The sequence below is a fragment of the Saccostrea cucullata genome, unplaced genomic scaffold, assembly GCF_032062105.1.
Source record: "Saccostrea cucullata isolate Sc308-1 unplaced genomic scaffold, CSIRO_AGI_Scuc_v1 ctg14, whole genome shotgun sequence".
Lineage (NCBI taxonomy): Eukaryota > Metazoa > Mollusca > Bivalvia > Ostreida > Ostreidae > Saccostrea > Saccostrea cuccullata.
In genome coordinates this window covers 787,771-807,550 of record NW_026941090.1, presented here as the reverse complement: position 1 = coordinate 807,550, position 19,780 = coordinate 787,771, and the positions used below count along the sequence as shown (strand labels likewise).

The window sequence follows — 19,780 nt, the reverse complement described above, 5'->3', positions numbered from 1 at the left end:
AAAATCCGCATGCTGGTCTATCCTTTAATGTATAGTTACTTCCCCTGGTCGCCATTTTGGAGGGTCGCCCAGGATTTTGATTAATCTTTATCTGGTATTTGACCACACCTAAACTTTTAAATATACATGTATTTTTCTTTTAAAGCTACCTTCCTATCTGTTTTATCTTCTGGTATAAGGGTTGTCAAAAAGAAAGGTGACAAATTAATCGGAACAAACCGCAGTGGTGCAAAGTTCAATATAGTTGAATCCAAACAGGCCTACATGTATTTCCCTTGGCCGCCATCTTAGGGGGAAAACCGATAGAATCTTCACCGTAGTTTGTGATTTTTTAATTTGAGTGGAAAAAACTTTGCCTTTTTTGCACTGATTGTCCGAAAATGGTGCTACCCACGCATTGAAAGAAAAAAAATAAACATTAGTTTAAACAGAGCACACCTGCAAATGTTTGGGAGCATTAAGAGAAGGAACGTTGTTTCTTGAACTTTTGATTGACCCTGCAAAGGGACACAACTTTTGTAACCTATGGATTGGACTGTTGAATGAATATAGTAGAACCTGTTTAAGCATTAACAATTAAGTCTGTTTCATTATCCCGCAGCCTGATGATTTCATCTTTTTCAAATGTGTGAGGAATACATGGGGACATTTTTTTTACAATTTCAAAATTATTCATGAATGAAAAGTGTCATAATAGTCCAATCCACACTTTGCAATAGTTATGTCCCTTTTTGGGGTCAACGTCATGGTCAACCAAAAGGGAAAGAAATGACAGTTCTCCTCTTTTACGGCTCTTTATGTTACTAAACATTTGGGTGTGCTCTGATAAATCCACTGTGTTAAAAAATTTTCTTTTGCTATATCATGATATATGGGTATAGCCCCATCTTGGGGCAATCATTTACAAGATGCACTTAATTTTTCTAACCAGATGACAAAGTTACAAGTCAGAAAACTATAAAGGCTACTGTGAGGATTCTATGGGTTTTTCCCCAAAAAGATGGCGACCAAGGGACATAACTTTTAAAAAGTGTGGATTCAACTATTGAAACAATATATGTCATTAACCAGATCATGCAGAATGATAAATTTTAATCATGTTAATGGTTATAAAATAAAATAAAATTCTCAGCATGTCAACTCAAAAATATAGCAACCATTAGCTCTTTCTGTAATTAATAATGTTATAAGGGCAAAATAAGCCAATTCCTAGTCAGGCCCTTCACTTTGTAAGCTTTGGGCTGCTGCGAGCATTTTGCTTAATTTTTCTTAATTGAACATTGACTATCAACATGATAAATTTTATTTTTAAAGTAGTATGTACATGTATGTTCCTGCTCCTTTCAGATTTATACCAATGGATACATTACATTTGATTCAAACTATGAAAGTCAAAAACCAGCCAACCTTAAACCAAACAGTGATCCACAGAAAATGGTGGCACCATTATGGTCAGATGTTGACCTAAGTATGGACTCAAAAATCTGGTATCAGCTGTACAACAAATTTGGATCTGCGAATGTCTCCAATGTATTGACCGAAGTAAAGTCAATAGTTGTGGAAAACTTCCGAGATAGCAGTGTAGCTGGATCCTTTGAGCCAAACACAGCACTTGTGGTCACTTGGGAAAATGTGGTACAATCTCCTGCACGGGATCATGCTCTACAGGTAACAACCATTGTAATCCTTGTGTGAGATGTAATGGATGAGTTATTTTCATTTAATCCCTCATGTAAAATTCAATAATAATTTTCTTAATCAGAATGCTACCTTTCAACTCCTGTTGATCAGTGATGGAGTGACAACCTATGCAGCATATTTATTCAAAGCCATGAACTTTCTGCCTCCAAAGCCAGCAATGCTGGGTTACAAATGTGGAAATTCCCCAAGTAGCATCTTCAACCATCCAGGGTCCCTCACCAATGCCATATATGATGAAGTCATCAACAGCGGTGATAATGGTATAACATAGTTGCATAGATAAATTGCTCAACAATTAAGTGTTGTGGAATGGTATTGATTTTAAAAAAATTATTTCAATTTTAATAAAGTAAAGTAAGTGCCTTAGGTTGGAAATATAAATTTTTCAAAATATTCATTGTTTTGTCATGAAATTTATTTCTGATTTTTTGGAAGTATATGTATTTATGTATTATTATATAGATCAGCTGTCTTATTTATCTTCATAACCTTTACAGCTAAAAATACCAAAGGGTTGTGGGTTTATAAGCTGGACACTTGTTCAAGTTCTGCCATAAACTACGTGGAGAGATGCCAGAATTGGAGAATCACCACAGCCAAGGCAGAGCAGGAATCAGTTACCCTGGCTCACTCACTGCTGGTAGCATGCCCATGTAACATACATCAGGTCAGGACGGACCCTCGCTTTATTGCCAGCTCTGCAGAACCAGGCTGTTATTTCAAAGTCCACTCCCCCACTGGATATACCTTTACTAGGGTAAGGCATAAGAAATTTATTTGTATATATATAGTAGACATACTGGTCAATTTCCACTTCACATATATATGAGCCATCATTTTTCTGTACAATTTATCATAGCATACTTAAAAACTATTAGCCTGATTAAGGATTTATAATGTTAATCCAAAATCTGCATAATATTCTACTTGTGGATTGAACAGAAATTGTATATCTGTGGGAAAATGACCAAGTGCATGTAAGAAAAAATAATTGCATCATATGTGATGTGTTCACTAAATATGTTTACAGTTCAGCAAATTAATTGACATTTTGAGACTGACATCATACGGAGTACTTTAAAGTATATTTCATGGGTAGTTAGTTTTTGATAAATATTTTTTATGGTTTTTTTTTATTTATATGTTTATATGTGCTTGTCTTTGAATGTAGAAATGTTGCTACAGCAGTAGCTCAGCTGAGGGGCCCTTGTTGACAGGTGTGGCTGGCTCTGGCTATATTTACCTATATAACCCTCTATTGTATCCCTCCCTATCACAGAGCTATGACACAGTGCCATACAACTGGTGCTGTGTTGAGGCAGGGCTCTGCAATGTATTTTTTGCCCAGAGGACATCAGACAACTGCTTGAACTATAGATCACCAGAAAGGGGTATGTATTTCACTAAAAATGTCAAACAGCCTGTGTACAGCCCATCTACCTGCAATATGTTTTATGCATTATTTTTTTTTTTTTTAAGTTTATGAGAAAATTACAATTAATATCAATTTATTCATGTTTGCAATAATTTTTTGGGAATTGAGATATTTTATGTGCATCATCATGTTCAAATTGAAGATAGATGAAAAGCCTGTATGATAGTAATGTTTGCTACATGTCGATATATACTTTAGATTGTTTGAAAAATTAGAAAATGATATTTTGACATGCTCGTTCATGTACAAGAAAATAACGATCAACAGAAAAATAATTTTAAGTATATTTTTTTCTACAGGAGCCAGCTATGGAGATCCACATATAAACACTATAGATGGCCTGAAATACACGTACAATGGTCTCGGTGAATACACCATGCTTGAAGTCAAAAACATTTCTAGTAAATCGACCATTTTTGAGCTACAATCCCGTACAACATTAGCACAAAGTATAACTGGTGCTGATGTCCATGCCACTATATTCAGTGCTTTTGCTGCAAGAGGAGAGCACAATGTCACTGCCCAAGTTGAAGTCAACCTGGAAAAAAATGGTACAGTCTTAGAAATTGTTAACTGTGAAAGTAATGAAGAAAAACTTGTATTCAACACAGTTAGCTCTGCACACCATTTTCATATTTGCTGTTAAATCCTGTGTTTTTCTTTGTTTGTTAAACTATAGCTAGTAAATTATAACTCTACTGATTTTTTCCCTAGTATCTAACAGTAGATCCTTAGATGTGACTAATTCCCTAGAAATTTTCATGAATGGACTAATCCTCGTGCTTTAGTCATGTTAGCTAATTCCTGGGTCGAAAGCTTAATTCCTGGTTATCCTTAACTCTTTACCCCTTAATGCCACGATTTGATGCACTGGCCATATCCTTAGAGTGTTTGCCTGGCTGCCCCTTAGAGCGTTTTAGTTGAGTGCAGTTTAAAACTGAACTAATAAGGGTCAAAAAAATTTATTTATGCTATGTATTATATGTCATTGGATTCGTAATATTAATTAAAGTTTTAAAATCTATTTGCAAAATTTTGATCGGAGTTATATGTAAATAAATAATTCAGGTGAAAGTAGCAAAATAGATATTTTCAACATGTAAAACGACTTTGATAAGCCAAAATTGTCTGTATAAATAATAAAAATTATGTGTGATGATATAATTGATGGTTAAATTATCATTTATTATCAATTTTATAAGTTTAATCAGAGACATATAAAACATATATGTCTCTGGTTTAATTCCTCAGAAATCAATAAATTGCAGTGCTACTTCTATGTCAATCTCGCCAACAAATTTTTAGACTTGTGTGCTAAAACTTGATTTCTGGACGTTTTTGGATACTTTAATGATCCAATTCTATTAAAATAATTATTTCCTACACCTTTACATTTATAAATATGTATAAACTGGAAGGTATGTTCTGAATTTGTGAGAAACAGGTAACGAAATCGGCACTGCGCGGTGTACTTCACAAAATTTTCGTGTTATGTTGGAGTATAAAACACATATAGATCATTATAATTTTTAAACCTTTCAAGAAATAGGTAGTTTATAGCTTGATCTTCATGTACTGCTTTACTGGATGAGAAAATATTGCCTATTGACTGAGTTATATGCTCAAAAAACATCGTATGTAACAGTCCGCCATTTTGAATTTTGGTGGGACTTGTTTGTTTACACAGGTAAATCACGTGATTTCTAACGGTAGTATGATGCAATCATCTATTGTTAAACTGCAGGTGGCCACCTGTGCTCAAATAATTCGTATACAAGCGGTAATTTCAAGTCAAATCAACAATGAAATACACATGCGTCAAAAGTCGTCATTAAGAGTTGGGGGCTAGGCGTCAAAAGTCGTCATTAAGGGGTAAAGGAGGGAAAGGTCTAAGGGGAAAAGAGTTAATCCTCTAGATTTTAATTTTACATAGGTATGATATGTGAATGGACAAATCCCCGTGTGTTAGTTCATTGAGCTAATCCCTTCTTTGAAATCATGCTATCTGAATCCTCTAAATTAAACAATTGTAATGGTATAATAAAGCAGTTCAAAGTACATCATTGCAGGAGTTAACAAGATTCAAGTTCCCCTCGACCAGGACTGTTTCCCTCAGCTTCGCCTTGGGAAATAGATCTGGCATTGGGGAAGCGGAATCTTGCTAATTCCCTCAATCATATACTTTAACTGTATAATAAACAAATTTACACCAAAAAAAAAAAAAAAAATATATTGTGCCATCCTTTAATTATTATTCTAAAGAGTAGGTATGTATTGTTCATTTCTAGGATTATTTTTTGTCTTAATCTATATTTTTTATTTTGTAGGTATAATTGTGTATTGTAATGGGCTTGATGTCACCAATGAGTTCTACAGTGATACCAGTTACCTATGTTCCTTGAACAATAAACTTCGACTCTCTAGATATCATGCTGGCAATCATTCAGTGCTGATTCTTTTCCCTTCAGGTAAGACAATACAAGTATCTGTAAACTTAATTTTGATTTTGACTTATTCCTTGATTAATATTTTTTAGATATGAAGAGATAATGAAAGAATATAAGCTAAATTTCTGTTATTTTTCAAAAAATCAACAATTATTATTTTTTCGCCTGAAAATGTTCACTGATTTTGTAACAAAATTAAAAAAAAAATTTATTTGATTTTCAGAAATAGCTTTACAAATATCATATGAAGTCCAAATGCTGGATTTGAATATCCTCATTCCAAAGTCTTTATCAATCAAGACCGAAAACGGAGGACTTTTGGGAAATATTAATGATGACCCCACAGATGATTTGACCTTGAGAAATGGAACAGTGATGTCAGAACGTTCCAGTGAAAAGGAAATATACTACAACTTTGGAGAATCTTGTAAGCATTGCTTGAAAAGGGCAACAACTCCTAGATACGAAATTCTGTTTGTTACAAAAATCAGCATTATGCTGATACATGTATATATTATTCTTAATCTAGTAAAATCAAATGTTACACATTATCTTAAAATGATTATTACACTGACATAAGAAGATAAAAATTGTCTGACAGATCAAATTTACATAATATATATTACATGCTGTTCTGATATGTGCTGGATACCAAAACATTCTTTAATAAGACTCATGGTTCCATTTGAAGTTTGGAGATAGGTTAGGAGTGAATCAGACAAACCATTTGATCAACAATCTTTTTTTTTCCAGGGCGGCTAGATTGTGCCAATTCCATTTTTACCTATAGAGTTGGAGAAAATTGTGGGATGTTTCAAAACAGCAGTTTTACGCCAATCTTTCTGGAAGATTTCAATGCTACGTTGATTGAGAAAGCAAATGAGACATGTAAGGGGGATGCTGGCTGTCTTTATGATTACCTTGCTACCAATAATAAGGATATAGCAGAGAATTCTAAGAACATCCTTGAAGCTTTAGAACTGAGGAAACTACAAGCAGGTATATATCAGTCTGGAAATCCACTGCAAAATCATTTGCAGACCTGTTTACTCTTACAATTTCGCCGTATTTTATACAGATTTTTAGTACAAAATACGTCTGACGTCTTCATGTTACGAAAATACGGAAATCGGTAATTCATTTGTTCGTAATTTTGCAGTTAGTTTTCGTGATGTTCGTTTAAGTAATCAGATTGATTGATTGTACGTTGTTTAATGTCCTTCTCGAAAGTCTTTCACTCATATGGAAACGCCACAAGTTGCCGGTGGAGAAAACACACAATTTTGTCCTCTATCGGGCCATTGAGAGGTGGGAGATCTTATATTCGTGCCAGCTGTGGGACCTCCTTTTAATCTTTAGAATAAGACTCATGATTCCATTAGAAGATTGGAGTCAGGTTATAAATGTCAGACTCAGTTGATCCGAACCCTCGATGTAAGGATCAAGTCTACTCTGCCACGCCAGCGACTTAGTAATCAGAGAAACAGTCTCCATAGATATATGTAAAATCAATGAAAAATGAAATCTTACTGGCAAATGCCAAATCTCACAGACAGATTTCATCAAAATTACTGAGAAACAACGATATGGGTAAACAGGTCTGCATTTGTTAAAAAGGCTTTAAGTGTAGCAATTTTGTCAGCAATAAATTTAGGATTCAAAACATCGTACACATTTATGAAGTTGAGGAAAACAGTACTTCTATCATCAGAAGTGCATACCATTATGTGACGAGCAGCTGTACATGTATATGATTTATTGTAGCTAACACAGCTCCTGAAATAACGGGGGCTCTGCTTGTCAATGCCACAATAGGACAGCCTCTAATACTTGTGGTACAGGCCACTGACTCAGATGGAAACTTGGTCACTGCAGTGAGCCCAGATAGTAATTCTACTGGGAAGGGCACTGCCAACATATCCTACACATATCTTCCTACAACGGATGACCAACAAATTAGGTAACCTTTGCAGATATTGATTAATTTAGTTATGATATACACATGATACATGTACATGTGCATTAACTTGACGCGTTGTTTTGGTTTAATTTGTTACAAGTTTATTAATTATAACCTGAGTTTACCATATCAGGTGAGTGTTGTGTGAAAAACAAAGTTTGCTTATCTCTCGTTCTTTAACTCTCTAATAAATGATTTCAGTTGTATATTTGTTGTAACTGAGTGGTTAAATTGTCTTTCCTATAGTTTCTGGGCTGTTGACAATGCAGGATCTGCCTCTAACACTCTCACAGTGATTATCGTCAAATGTTCTGGCTGTTCTGGTAATGGAACCTGTGACTTTGATCACCCAAAACCAACATCAACACCCAACCAGTTTACTGCACCTTGCATCTGTAACATTGGTTATGAAGGTAGGCAATCCAATTCTTCATACACATTAACTCTACAACTTACTAAACTGTTATGCAACTATTGCAACATACCCTTAAGCACTTTTTAGTGCAGTACAAGTTTCTTACATTTATATTGAGTACTAAAGTTTGGTGGGCGTAAATTACGCGGATTTTCTTAATTTATACCACGTAAATACTATTATGACGTAATATTTTAATAAGAAAATAACTTTTCTTATTTTATGAGATTTTAGCAAGTATAACATCAAAGGAAATTGGCATTAAATTGAAGATTAAACAAACTTTTTGAAGTGCGAGAAGATGCATAATTGTTGGGAAACGGTATAATAATTAATATGCATGATTTTGCATTAGAAATAGGAAATGGTATATGCGTTAAAATGCATGACTGCGGGGAAGGGGGTTAAGTCATCACAAGTTTTAAATTTCATTTACATCTGTTCATAATATTTGAAATATTTTTGAACAATCAATTACCTAACTATGAATTTAGGAGCCTTCATATATAATGGAAATTTAAGTTATCATGATCATAAGATTAAAGCCTAGCTATAATGGAATTTATCTTGGTCCATACATGTGAAACTGTTCTATTGTCCCTTTGTCCATACTTGCCAACCTCCAGCATGTAAAAATCTGGTCATGACCAGATTTGGAAAGTAAAAAATCTGGTCATAACGCGTAACGACATTCACGACATACTTACCATGATTAAATTTTATACATAATTATATATATACAAAGTTTTTGTGTATTGAGAATTCCATTATTGAAAAAGGCTTAAATTTACAATGACAAAAAATTCATACATAATTTGATTAAATTTACATGTTAAAAAAGACAATTGAAGGTTTCATACTTCAGTATTGACCTGAAGTAAGTGTCCATTTTTTTAAAAAGCCTTTTCAGTTTCTGCTTAATTTGAAAGTATACCAATTGTAGTTTTGAAGTTATTTTTCCTCTCACTTAATTAATTAACTACTGCAATGTGTATATATTTAAATGTGAAGTTAGGCCTACACTGTCTTCGATCACTTTAGTTTATCTAGAATGAAAGTTTTTTTCAAAGATGTAGGCCTATATAAATATTGTTTCTCTTTTTCTTGGTTCAATCAGAGACATGTGTTTGGTTCAGTTTGTTCCTGCTGGCCCTGATAACGATCTAGTTCTATCGGAAGTCATTTTAATTGACTTCAAACATTGATTTGTCAAAACAACACCCAAATTAATTGTTTACACCTGCACTGATAATTAATCCATCGGCATTGTTTACGTAGATCTAAGCTTGGGTTGTAACTGGAAGGTAAAAGTGCAGCACATAATTGTTCACACCAAATCACTGGAAATCGGGAAATATTCACTGTTGGTCTCTTGCACAAGATGGGTGAAGCTGCATGGTATGCCGGGTCATTTACATTAATAATCGGGTTATGGGTTACAAAATCGGGTGTGACCATAAAGAAATGAATTATCATTGTAACTATGTGTCTGGTATTTTTAAGTTCATCTTGTATTAAAATTTGCATACCAATACTGTAGGTATTGACTGCTCCGTGGACGTGGATGGTTGTCATGACAACCCGTGTCAGCCCCCTTTTATATGTACAGATAACTCCCCGACAGATCACAACAACACGGGGGTGGCCTTCCAGTGCAGTGCTTGTCCAGTCGGCTACAAGTATGGCAATGAGAGGAAATGTGTGGGTAAGGAAATGAACATTTTATATACACAAATGTACCGGTACATGTGAAAAATATATTAAAAATATGTTAAAAATTAAATAAAGAAAAAAAATAAAAGCATAATAGATCTGAATGGCAAAATCCTTCAGTGTATCATTTTTGTTAACAGATGTAGATGAATGTAGCAGTAGCAGTCAATGCTCTGACCACCAGATTTGTACAAATGTTCTTGGGTCCTTCAGCTGTAGCTGTGAGCCAGGGTATCGTACTGATGTCAACCAGAACCAGGCCTGTCTTGGTAGGTATAATAAAGCATTAAACCATGAAAAATGGTAACTCAGGGGGAAATGTGAAACAAGGTCTTAAGATTCAAATAAAAATATGTGCATTTTATGGACTGAGTTTTGAGAGTACATAATTGAATATAGAATTTCTGGCAAATGTCTATTTGAAAAGATACATGGAAATGCGTTGAGTGCTATTGTTGTTGTACAAGGTTGAAGAGGAGGTCACATTCAATGTTTTGTTACTTTTTAGATGTGAATGAGTGTTTTGAACAAACAAGTGGATGTCAACAACTCTGTAACAACACAGATGGAAGTTATAATTGTTACTGCAGAGAGGGGTACAGTCTGAACTCAGATAACAAAATGTGCCAAGCAGGTTAGTGAATGGAGAAGAAAAGGGGGGGATAGATGAACATAAGTAATCCAACACTGCTGAAACTTAAAGAGGATTAAACAATTGTGCTTACAAATTAATTAAAACTGAGAAATGCATAAAATTTAAAGAAAAACATGGATGTCTTTGAAACAAAAAATCTAATGTGGAACATTTTGAATAAATTTGATATTTTTGTACAATATTGCTTTGATATTTTCTCTCTATTCTATAGATGCTGTAAGCCCTACTTGTTCAGCACATAATTGTTCACATTCCTGCACACTGGAATCTGGGTCTCCAAAATGTCACTGTGATGAGGGATATACTCTGGCACAAGATGGGAAAAGTTGCAATGGTACGCACAATACATAAGCATGGTAGAATATGAAGATGCAAATAAATTGATCTTACAAAATCCACTTGTGCATAAAAAAATGAATAATCATTTCTGTATCTGATGTATCTTTGAAATTAATTTATGGGTAATAATATCATACTTAGAAAATATAGATACTAGTAAATTGTTAACATTGGTTTTGATTTCTGTACTGTAGATATAAATGAGTGTGCAGAACAAACCAGTAAGAAATGTCCTCAAATTTGTACCAACACAGTGGGAGGTTTCTCCTGTAGCTGCTATCCTGGCTTCCAGCTGATGTCTGATCAAAAATCCTGCACATGTAATTTCTTTTTCATGGAAGAAAAAAATTTTTGATGGACAGTTTAAAATTATAAAATTGGTTTGTACTTAAAAGTAATTTGCATCAGTTGTGTTTAATTTAATCTTGTAGCTTGTGATGCTGTTCATTGGGGTGTGAACTGTAACCAGTCATGTGACTGTACCCAGAATGTTTTCATTATCTTGGCATGATCCAAAGTCATCAAACTTGGTCTGTCAGATGCATCTTGGGACTTTGAAAAATGCTGACTAAAATGTAGGTCACGGTGACCTACTTTTGACATTTTATGGCTTTATTTGAGGGATCTTCGGAAAATTGTGTGGAATCATCAAACTTTGTGAGTTGATGGCTTGGGTTACCAAAGGAATGACACTTCAGGAGATTGTAAAAGTAGGTCTTCTTTCAATTTATTGATACATGTGTATTATTGTTATGAAACATTTAAAAAGTTTCATTGTAGATTTACCTGATAAATGTAGCAAAGCTGAATACTTTCATTATTGAGCTGTGATAAATCAAGTTCAAATACATGCTAGACAACTTGTATTTGATATTTTCTGAAATTAATATGATTTTATGTTTTGGCAGACATTTTATGGCTTTATTTAAGGATCTCTGGTACTTATTGGCTTAGAATCATCAAACTTTGTCAGTTGATGCATCTTGGGTTTTCAGAGAATGTCAACCAAAAAGTAGGGCATGGTGACTTACTTTGAATATCTCAGATACATATTGGCTGAGAATCATCAAACTTTGTCAGTTGATGTATTTTGGGCTTTCAAAAATTGCCTACTAAAAATTAGATCACAGTGACCTACTTTTAACATTTTATGGCTATAATTAAGTATCTCCAGTACTTATTGGCTTGGAATAATCAAACTTTGTCAGTTGATGCATTTTGGTTTTTCCAAGAATGTAGATAAAATTAATGTGCCTTACTTTTGAATATCTCACATACTTATTGGCCTAGAATCTTCAATCTTTGTCTATTAATGCATCTTGAGTCCTCAGAAAACTTCAATCTTAAAGTAGGTCATTGTGACCTACTTATGGTTTTTTTTTATAGCTTTATTAAAATATCTTCAGTTATAATTGGCTAAGAATCATCAAACTTTGTCAGTTGATGCAACTTGGCTCTTAGAATACTTAGGGTTAGAGGCTTCAAATAGAAGTGATAGGTTGTACAATTTATCAGAAGAGCGATTCAAGGCCCTTGGGCCTCTTGTTTTTAATTTTCTTACTTTTTAGATGTGTTGTATTGTGTTATTGTTATATTGATACTATACTAGCTCACCTCAAAGATGTTGGTAATTATCCCAGATTTAATGTATAGGACTTGTATTCTGTCTAAGTCCTTCATTGATCAGAGATGCATGGATGATTCATCTAGTATGTTTTTCTGTACCAATTATTGGTTTCAGATGCTATATTTGAAGCCAGATTAATAAGTATTTACCATAAAAATGACCAGGTGAAATTTTTGGAGTAGATTGAAATAAAGGTTTAGGGACAGGTCTTATTCCCAAGCAACTATGTTTAGTTCTTTAAGAACATGAATGAATATATATGTATTCCCAAATTACTAAATAGGAGAGGAGGGTATAAGAAAGAGTATCTTGAAGAGATATTATTCTGTGTGCTCATGTTGTGCTTGCTGTGAGCTCATGTGCTTGCTTTTATATAAACAGCCTCCAATCCCTGTGAAGGAGCCACCATTACCTGTGATAACAGTGTAGGAGGGTGTACAACAAACAGCTCTGGATCACCATACTGCTTCTGTAACCAAGGCTATCAGTTTAATCAAACATCCAGGAATTGTACAGGTATTGTACAAATCAGTTTTAATCTGCTATAAATTAAACCATATATTTGTTTTTTAGCAACCATGTCTATATATATATTTTCATATTGATAGTACTGGATTTGCTTTGGCCTAAATTGAGATTGTTTTATAATTAAATATGGCAAGTCTGCAGATATTCAAAATCTAATCCATCCAGTTATGATACAATTTGCTTACATTATGTGTAGGAAAACTTTTTACTAGTAAATTTTCATTTAATGCATTAATTAACCTGTGATAATGGATTCTTTTTTATTATAGTACATTGCATACATTAATTGTATTAAATAGTTAATATTCTAGATATATTTTAATTCTGCACACTATATATTTGTACCTTTGTTTGTAGACATTGATGAATGTGCCGAGTCTATAGATGGCTGCTCAGAAGTCTGTAACAACACAGAAGGGGGATTCTTTTGTTCTTGTTCAGCTGGGTCTGCCCTCCTGGCAGATAAGAAAACATGTCAGAGTAAGTCATCAAGGCAGTTTTCTTTTTAATTACTTCTGTGTCCTATACTGATTAGACATGCATGGAAGATGGTTTTAGTGTGTTTTATTGTACCAGACAAAGTTTCAGATGCTGCAATTTCAGCAAAGGAATGACCAGGTTAATGTTTTTGGAGCAGGTTAACATTTTTGGTGCAGTTTTTGGTGTGGGTTTCATTTCCAAGTAACTATAAGCCCTATGTTGACCAAACTTGCATGGATGATACATCTAAGGATGCATACTACCGGGCTTGCTTTGGATGCTGAATCTGACCTACATTTTCCGCTTGAGTGAACAGGCTAAAGTTTTTGGTGTAGGTTTCATTTCCAAGTAACTATAAGCCCTATGTTGACCAAACTTGCATGGATGATACATCTAAGGATGCACACTACCGGGCTTGCTTCGGATGCTGAATCTGACCTACATTTTCCGCTTGAGTGAACAGGTTAAAGTTTCTGGTGCAGGTTTCATTTCCAAGTAACTATAAGCCCTAGCATCATCAAACTACAGAATTCTGATGAATATGATTCTGTGATCTGCAATTGCAAAGGAATAAGAAATTTATGGAAAGAATGGGTTACAGTTTCTGGTATTTAAGAAAATTTTCATTAGGTAGTTATATATACATTGTATTTTGCAGTGCCTAGTTCAGGTTGATTAATTTGTCTTATATAAAGTTTTAAATATTTGAATGTACATTTATTTACCATTGCCTTTCAGGTTGCAACAAGACAGACAGATGGGGAAGCTCTTGTGAGAACCAGTGCAGTTGTGGAGCGGGTGTTTTATACTGTGACTCAGTGATTGGCTGTGTTTGTGGCACTGGCTGGACCGGCTCAGACTGCTCTGTAGACATCAACGAGTGTCACAACGACTCGACCAACAACTGTGGACCAAACTCTAAATGTGTAAACCGAGAGCCGTCCTACATCTGTCAGTGTGAGAGTGGATACACTAAAGTCTCTAACAGTCAGACAGAGTGTACTGGTATAAAGCATTTACTGCTTCATTTTGAAAGTTTTATTTTCGTTTTCTCAATAAAGAAGAAATCATATTTTATAAAGTTTCTTGTACATGTACATAATAAATTAAGCATAGAGGGAAGTGGACATTTAGCATGAATTCCAAGCGGAGTGAAGGCACATTTTTTGGAAACAATTTGTAAATTAAAAAAAGTGAAAAATTTTAAGGAAAATCAAAGGACTTTTACCGTATAAGTAGAAATTTTAGCAAGTATTTAATTTTGGCATTATTAGCAAGGGTGCTGACATCGCTAAAATTGAATATCGCTAAAAATTAATAGTGTATTATTTCTTTTAGTTTCTTTGTTTCTTTGGCTAGCATTTAAAAATCGCTAAAATTGCATCTCGCTAAAAATAAGACACAAGTTCTTAGGTAGAAATCGCTAAATTTGCATCTCGCTAAAATTTCCACTGATACGGTATATTGTTTTCTTGTTTTGCTATGTAATCCTAGGTTAAAACCTGTAAACAGATTTTATCTTACGTTTTATAAAAAGCAGTTCAAGAACAGAATGTGAGCATTTGAGGTGAAAGTAAGGTCGAACTTGTTGCTTATCGCATATGATGATTATAATGATATTGTTTTTTAGATATTGATGAGTGTGCGACTAACCAGCATGACTGTTCCCAGCGCTGTCAGAATATCAAGGGAGGATTTAGCTGTGCATGCAGTGATGGATTCCAACTGGAAAATGACAACAAAACTTGCAAAAGTAAGAGACTCTTATTCTGATGAAGTGTTTGGAAAAGTTTTTAAACTTAACTTTGGTTAAGAAATTGAAGTTTAATCATATGCCCACCAATTACTGTACATTTTTTAAATAACACAAAATTACATTTCAGATGTTGACGAGTGTAATCTTAGGACTGATGACTGTCAACAGATTTGTGTGGACACTTCAGGAAGTTACCACTGCCAGTGTAATCCAGGCTTCAAACTGGCAGAGGACCTTCACACCTGTATCCAAGGTATCCTGGATCCTGTCATTTGTAGAAACTAGAAATAAGTTCTTAGACATGTATGCATGTTGAATCTAAACTGTCCACTGTGTGATTCAGTAAAGCCAAACACTGTTACTGTAGATTCCTTATTATATGCAAGGAATTAATTTCCGCGTAATTACGCGAGAAGCGACACTCTCGAAAAAATATTACTCGCTTTTATTTTTATGGTGCTGAAATCTATGTAAATTCCGTTAATCAACCGTCCATTTGCGAATAATAATTCTCGCGATTTGACTTTGAAGACCCAGTTCGCGATAAAAAGTACTCTCGAAAAATAAGGAATCTACAGTACTTTATCAAAACTTCAGTATGATTATTGATGTCAAAACTTCAATCTGATTATTGATGTAAGAAAGATCTTGAGGCTTCAGTAATTAATTTCCTTGTATTTGCCGTGCTTCAGACCTTAATTATGATCCTTGTAATGCCACTGGACAACCTAAGGAGTGCTCCTATGCCTGTAAGATCTCGAACGGAAGTCCTGAATGTTACTGTGACTCCAACTCACGACTCAACCCCAGTGACAACAGAACTTGCATCGGTTTGTATACGTTTCTCTTCATAATTCCTTATTCATGTATAGTTAATGCCTTTGCAGATTAACAGTTAGTTGAATACAGTTTTTAGTTTCAATAGAAAGTTAAGTTTCTAGTATTGTTTGTAATGATTTTTCAGCTTTGGACAATAAAATCTTGATCAACATGACAACAGACTATCCATTTAATACTGATCTCCTTCATCCTCCAAGCACTACTTATAAAAACACCAAAAAAGACTTTGAGGATTCGGTTAGTTAAAATATTTTTCATCTAATTATAATTAACTTGGTATTATTTTTACTGTCACCTTGATACACTTACATGTAAATTGGTTGGAACTTTAAATCATCTTTATTCATGATTTTTACAGTTGATGAATATATTCAGGAAAATTCCTGGTTTAGAAAATGTAGTACCAGTCATAACAAAGTTTCGGTGAGTAGGCATAATCATATTTTTTTTGTATTTAAAAGTGAAGAATTGCATGTTTTATGATGTACATGTAAATTCAGCTGAGTAGACATTAATATTTCTGGATGTTTGTATTTTATAATTATTGGTTGTCTTGTTTGCAGGACTGGTGCAGTACAGTAAGTCCCTGATTTAAGAAATCAGCTGCTACTACATTCATTAATGTTTTATTTTATGCAAATTAAATTACCAAAAGAGATTTACCCTCAAATTGTTTCAAAATGGTGATATTTATAAAGAAATTTTAAATTAGGAGTAAAGAATGGGGTATTTGTGTATGATGTCCAAAAATTAACAGTGTTCTGGTTATTTTCTATAGAGCGGGCGACACAACAGTTGAGTTCTACTTAGTTCTAGATCAAGACAAAACACCAAGTGATATCACTAATGTAAGCTCAGCATTGGTCAATCTTCGTAAGACACAGATCACTGTGTCCACCGCCCAATACAACCTATTAAAGGAAGCCACTATTGGATCTAGTCAAGGTAAGAGAAATAAATGTTATTCTAACTTACATTTTACTAAAATTTTATGCCCTATATTAAGGAATAGTGAAAATTCAGTTGTTAAGTATATAGTAATGCACTATCGTCATTTTGAATACTTCTGTCATCAGTTTGTTGTGTATGTTAAAGTTTTTTACCATCTGCTTTGCCTCAGTATTGAATGAACTAAGTTTGTGGGCTTAAAGGTACATTTACATGAATTGGTACATGTCCTACTTCCAAAAACGGAAATGAAATAAGCTCAGGCTTTATACTTTATGTATACCCACAGATTGGGAAGGAAATCATTTTTCACTTTGCAATGCATTCATATACATTGAAACTTTATTCCAAAGAAAATACATGTACTGAATATAGAACGTAATTATCCAGATTCTTGTTAGATTCCTGTTTATAAAGTGACTTTACATTGTATTAATTTTGTAGAACCAGCTATCTGTGTTCTGTGTCCTGATTCCTGTTATTACTACAATGAGACAGATTATCTGTGCAGGTATACATGTTTCTGTGACTATAATTACTTTAATAGATAATATACTATATAGTACCAGTAGTAAGAATGAATGATTCCATTATATTTAAACATTTAGGGATAGTACCCAAAAAGATGAAATTTTATTAGGCCCTTATAAATGTTAAACTGTGATGCCCCACACTAATTACTACAGTGTCCAGTTGTCTTTGTCTAAATAGTTTACTGTGTATGACTGTCAATTTTTTAGATAAAATTTTAAGTAAAAGATGATCCTTTCTATCACGTTTTCTCATTTTTTGATGTTATATTTTCTTTTTTAGGCCTTCCTTTGGTAAGTTAGCCTTCAAATGTTTGTGAGAATTTACTTCAGTCTATTATGCTCAAATACATTTAGAAATTTGTTACAGTTTTGAATAATTTCTAAAACTACAACTGCATATTCACCAGTTATTATGCCATTATAGACCATTCTTTTGGTGTATATTTGTTAATCTGGGTAAATTTCAGATGATGACAAGACACTGACTGTCAAGTTATCTTTGGAGAAAACTTTCGAACCTCACTACAATGACTCACGTACACTAGGATTCAAGCAATACTCTGACCAGATTTCTTCTTCAGTAAGCCTTGCTATGCCTTCCTGTCTGAAGCTATATTATAAATGCAAAATTAATTAAGTTTTTTTTTTTCTAAATTTAAAATTGCTCAATATTCCATTCTGAAAGTGAAAACTAGGTTGTGATTGTTTTCCAAGAGAACTGTCTTGTAAACTTTTTTTGAAATTTTAATTTATTATTTCAGTTAAGAAGAATTCTGTCCTCATCAAATCTGGAGGATATTTTCATCCAAGAATTCAGGTAAGATATAAATATGTATCGAGATTTATCAATAGGATTTCTTACCAAAAGAAAGGAATCATTATTGCTGTAGATTCCTTATTTTTCGCGTGTACTTACCAGGTATTATCATGAAATGGCTCTTTAATGTCAAATCTTGAGAATAATAATTCGCAAATGGACAGTTGATCAGGAGAATTAATATGGATTTCAGCACCATTTAAATAAAAGCAAGCAAATTTGTTTGCGAATGATGCTTCTCCCAAAATTACACAATAATTCATTCCACATGCATGATTAGGAATCTACAAAACTCTGTACCAAAAGTGTCAGTGACAAAAATTGCTATGTTGTAGAGAGCTTTCGGGAAGTAAGACTGAGATCACTGTATTGCTGTCCATGAATACTAGTGTAACGGAGGCTAAGACGAGGACAGTCGCACTGGAGCTGTATGATAATGTGGACAAGAAGAACTGCTTGACAGTGGAGACAAGTTGTATCAAACTCAGGAATCAAACCTACATAGGGAACAGTACTAGTCTCGGTTAGTATGTCACATTCAAAAACATAGGGAAAAATTGCATATTTTTGTGAGGTTAAATTTTTGTAGTTGAAGACATGCTGAGTTGTTATATATTTTAAACATTTATAATTACATTATGTGACATGGAGGACCTCTTAATATCTCGAAATCCACCAAAATTAATTGCTCACAAAATTAGAGATTTCACAGAAAAGACAATGTATAGGGTACATTTTCAAAGTTACGTACACTTAAACAGAATTTTGACAACTTGTTGTCTTAGTGGAAGATGTATTCTATCTTTCTACCAAGCACTATCATTATATATGAAATTTAAAATTTTGTGTATTTAATTTATTTCAAAGATTTTCTTTTTAACATGTGCATGTACAATATTGAATGATTATTTTTTGCCTTGTACAAACAGTTGCAGTTATCTGCTATACTTGTTCCCAGCAACAGATCTGTTTATTTGAAACAAACAACTACCGTTGTGTGTAAGTAGACACTGATACCTAGAAATCTATCATTCTTATTTTTCATACTGTATAAAGGGAAATTTTCGCCTCCATTTTATTTTTGCTCCGTTCTCCCTCGTCAGAAGTGGGTGAATTTAAAACGGGGCGAATTCTAACTACACAGTATAATATCTTAAACAAAAATCTTTCTGGGCAAATTTAAAATGGGGCAAACTTGTTTCTAAATGTAAAAGGGCGAAAATAACATAGGGCGAAAATAACCCTGTATACAGTATTTTTAATTCCTTTGAACTCTGTACATATATATAACAGTTTATTTTCTCTATCAGAGAAGCGCCATCTACAACAGTTACCACCCCTGCCCAGACAGAAGGTAAGTCTATTACTCTGATTCTCCATTTCAGACAGTGTTCATGTACTGAAAACATATTTGGGTTTTATTCAACCATCATTATTTTCATGTATTTACCTGCAATTTTACTTCATTTTATGTGTAACTTTGCTGATACGTCTTTGTTAGAATAAGAGGGTTGTCCCAGAAAAAATGCAACAGAAAATTAGAAAAAATATATGTCCGCCATTTTGAATCGCCATTTTGACCTCTT

At 33.7% G+C, this 19,780-nt stretch overlaps 1 protein-coding gene across 1 annotated transcript in view; it reads left to right on the top strand.

Annotated features, from left to right (window-relative positions):
• Positions 1-19,780, top strand: part of LOC134257096 (pneumococcal serine-rich repeat protein-like) — a gene marked incomplete at its 5' end in the record, with an annotated part of 115,429 nt that overhangs the window by 25,692 nt on the left and 69,957 nt on the right. The window contains 15 exons of the mRNA XM_062739739.1: positions 1,348-1,668; positions 1,763-1,961; positions 2,199-2,458; positions 2,873-3,092; positions 3,436-3,687; positions 5,464-5,604; positions 5,807-6,010; positions 6,337-6,582; positions 7,348-7,543; positions 7,790-7,956; positions 9,499-9,663; positions 9,812-9,940; positions 10,180-10,305; positions 10,538-10,660; positions 10,860-10,985. Of these exons, the coding sequence (XP_062595723.1) occupies positions 1,348-1,668; positions 1,763-1,961; positions 2,199-2,458; positions 2,873-3,092; positions 3,436-3,687; positions 5,464-5,604; positions 5,807-6,010; positions 6,337-6,582; positions 7,348-7,543; positions 7,790-7,956; positions 9,499-9,663; positions 9,812-9,940; positions 10,180-10,305; positions 10,538-10,660; positions 10,860-10,985 (2,875 nt within the window). The remainder of the gene's footprint in view (positions 1-1,347; positions 1,669-1,762; positions 1,962-2,198; positions 2,459-2,872; positions 3,093-3,435; positions 3,688-5,463; positions 5,605-5,806; positions 6,011-6,336; positions 6,583-7,347; positions 7,544-7,789; positions 7,957-9,498; positions 9,664-9,811; positions 9,941-10,179; positions 10,306-10,537; positions 10,661-10,859; positions 10,986-19,780) is intronic.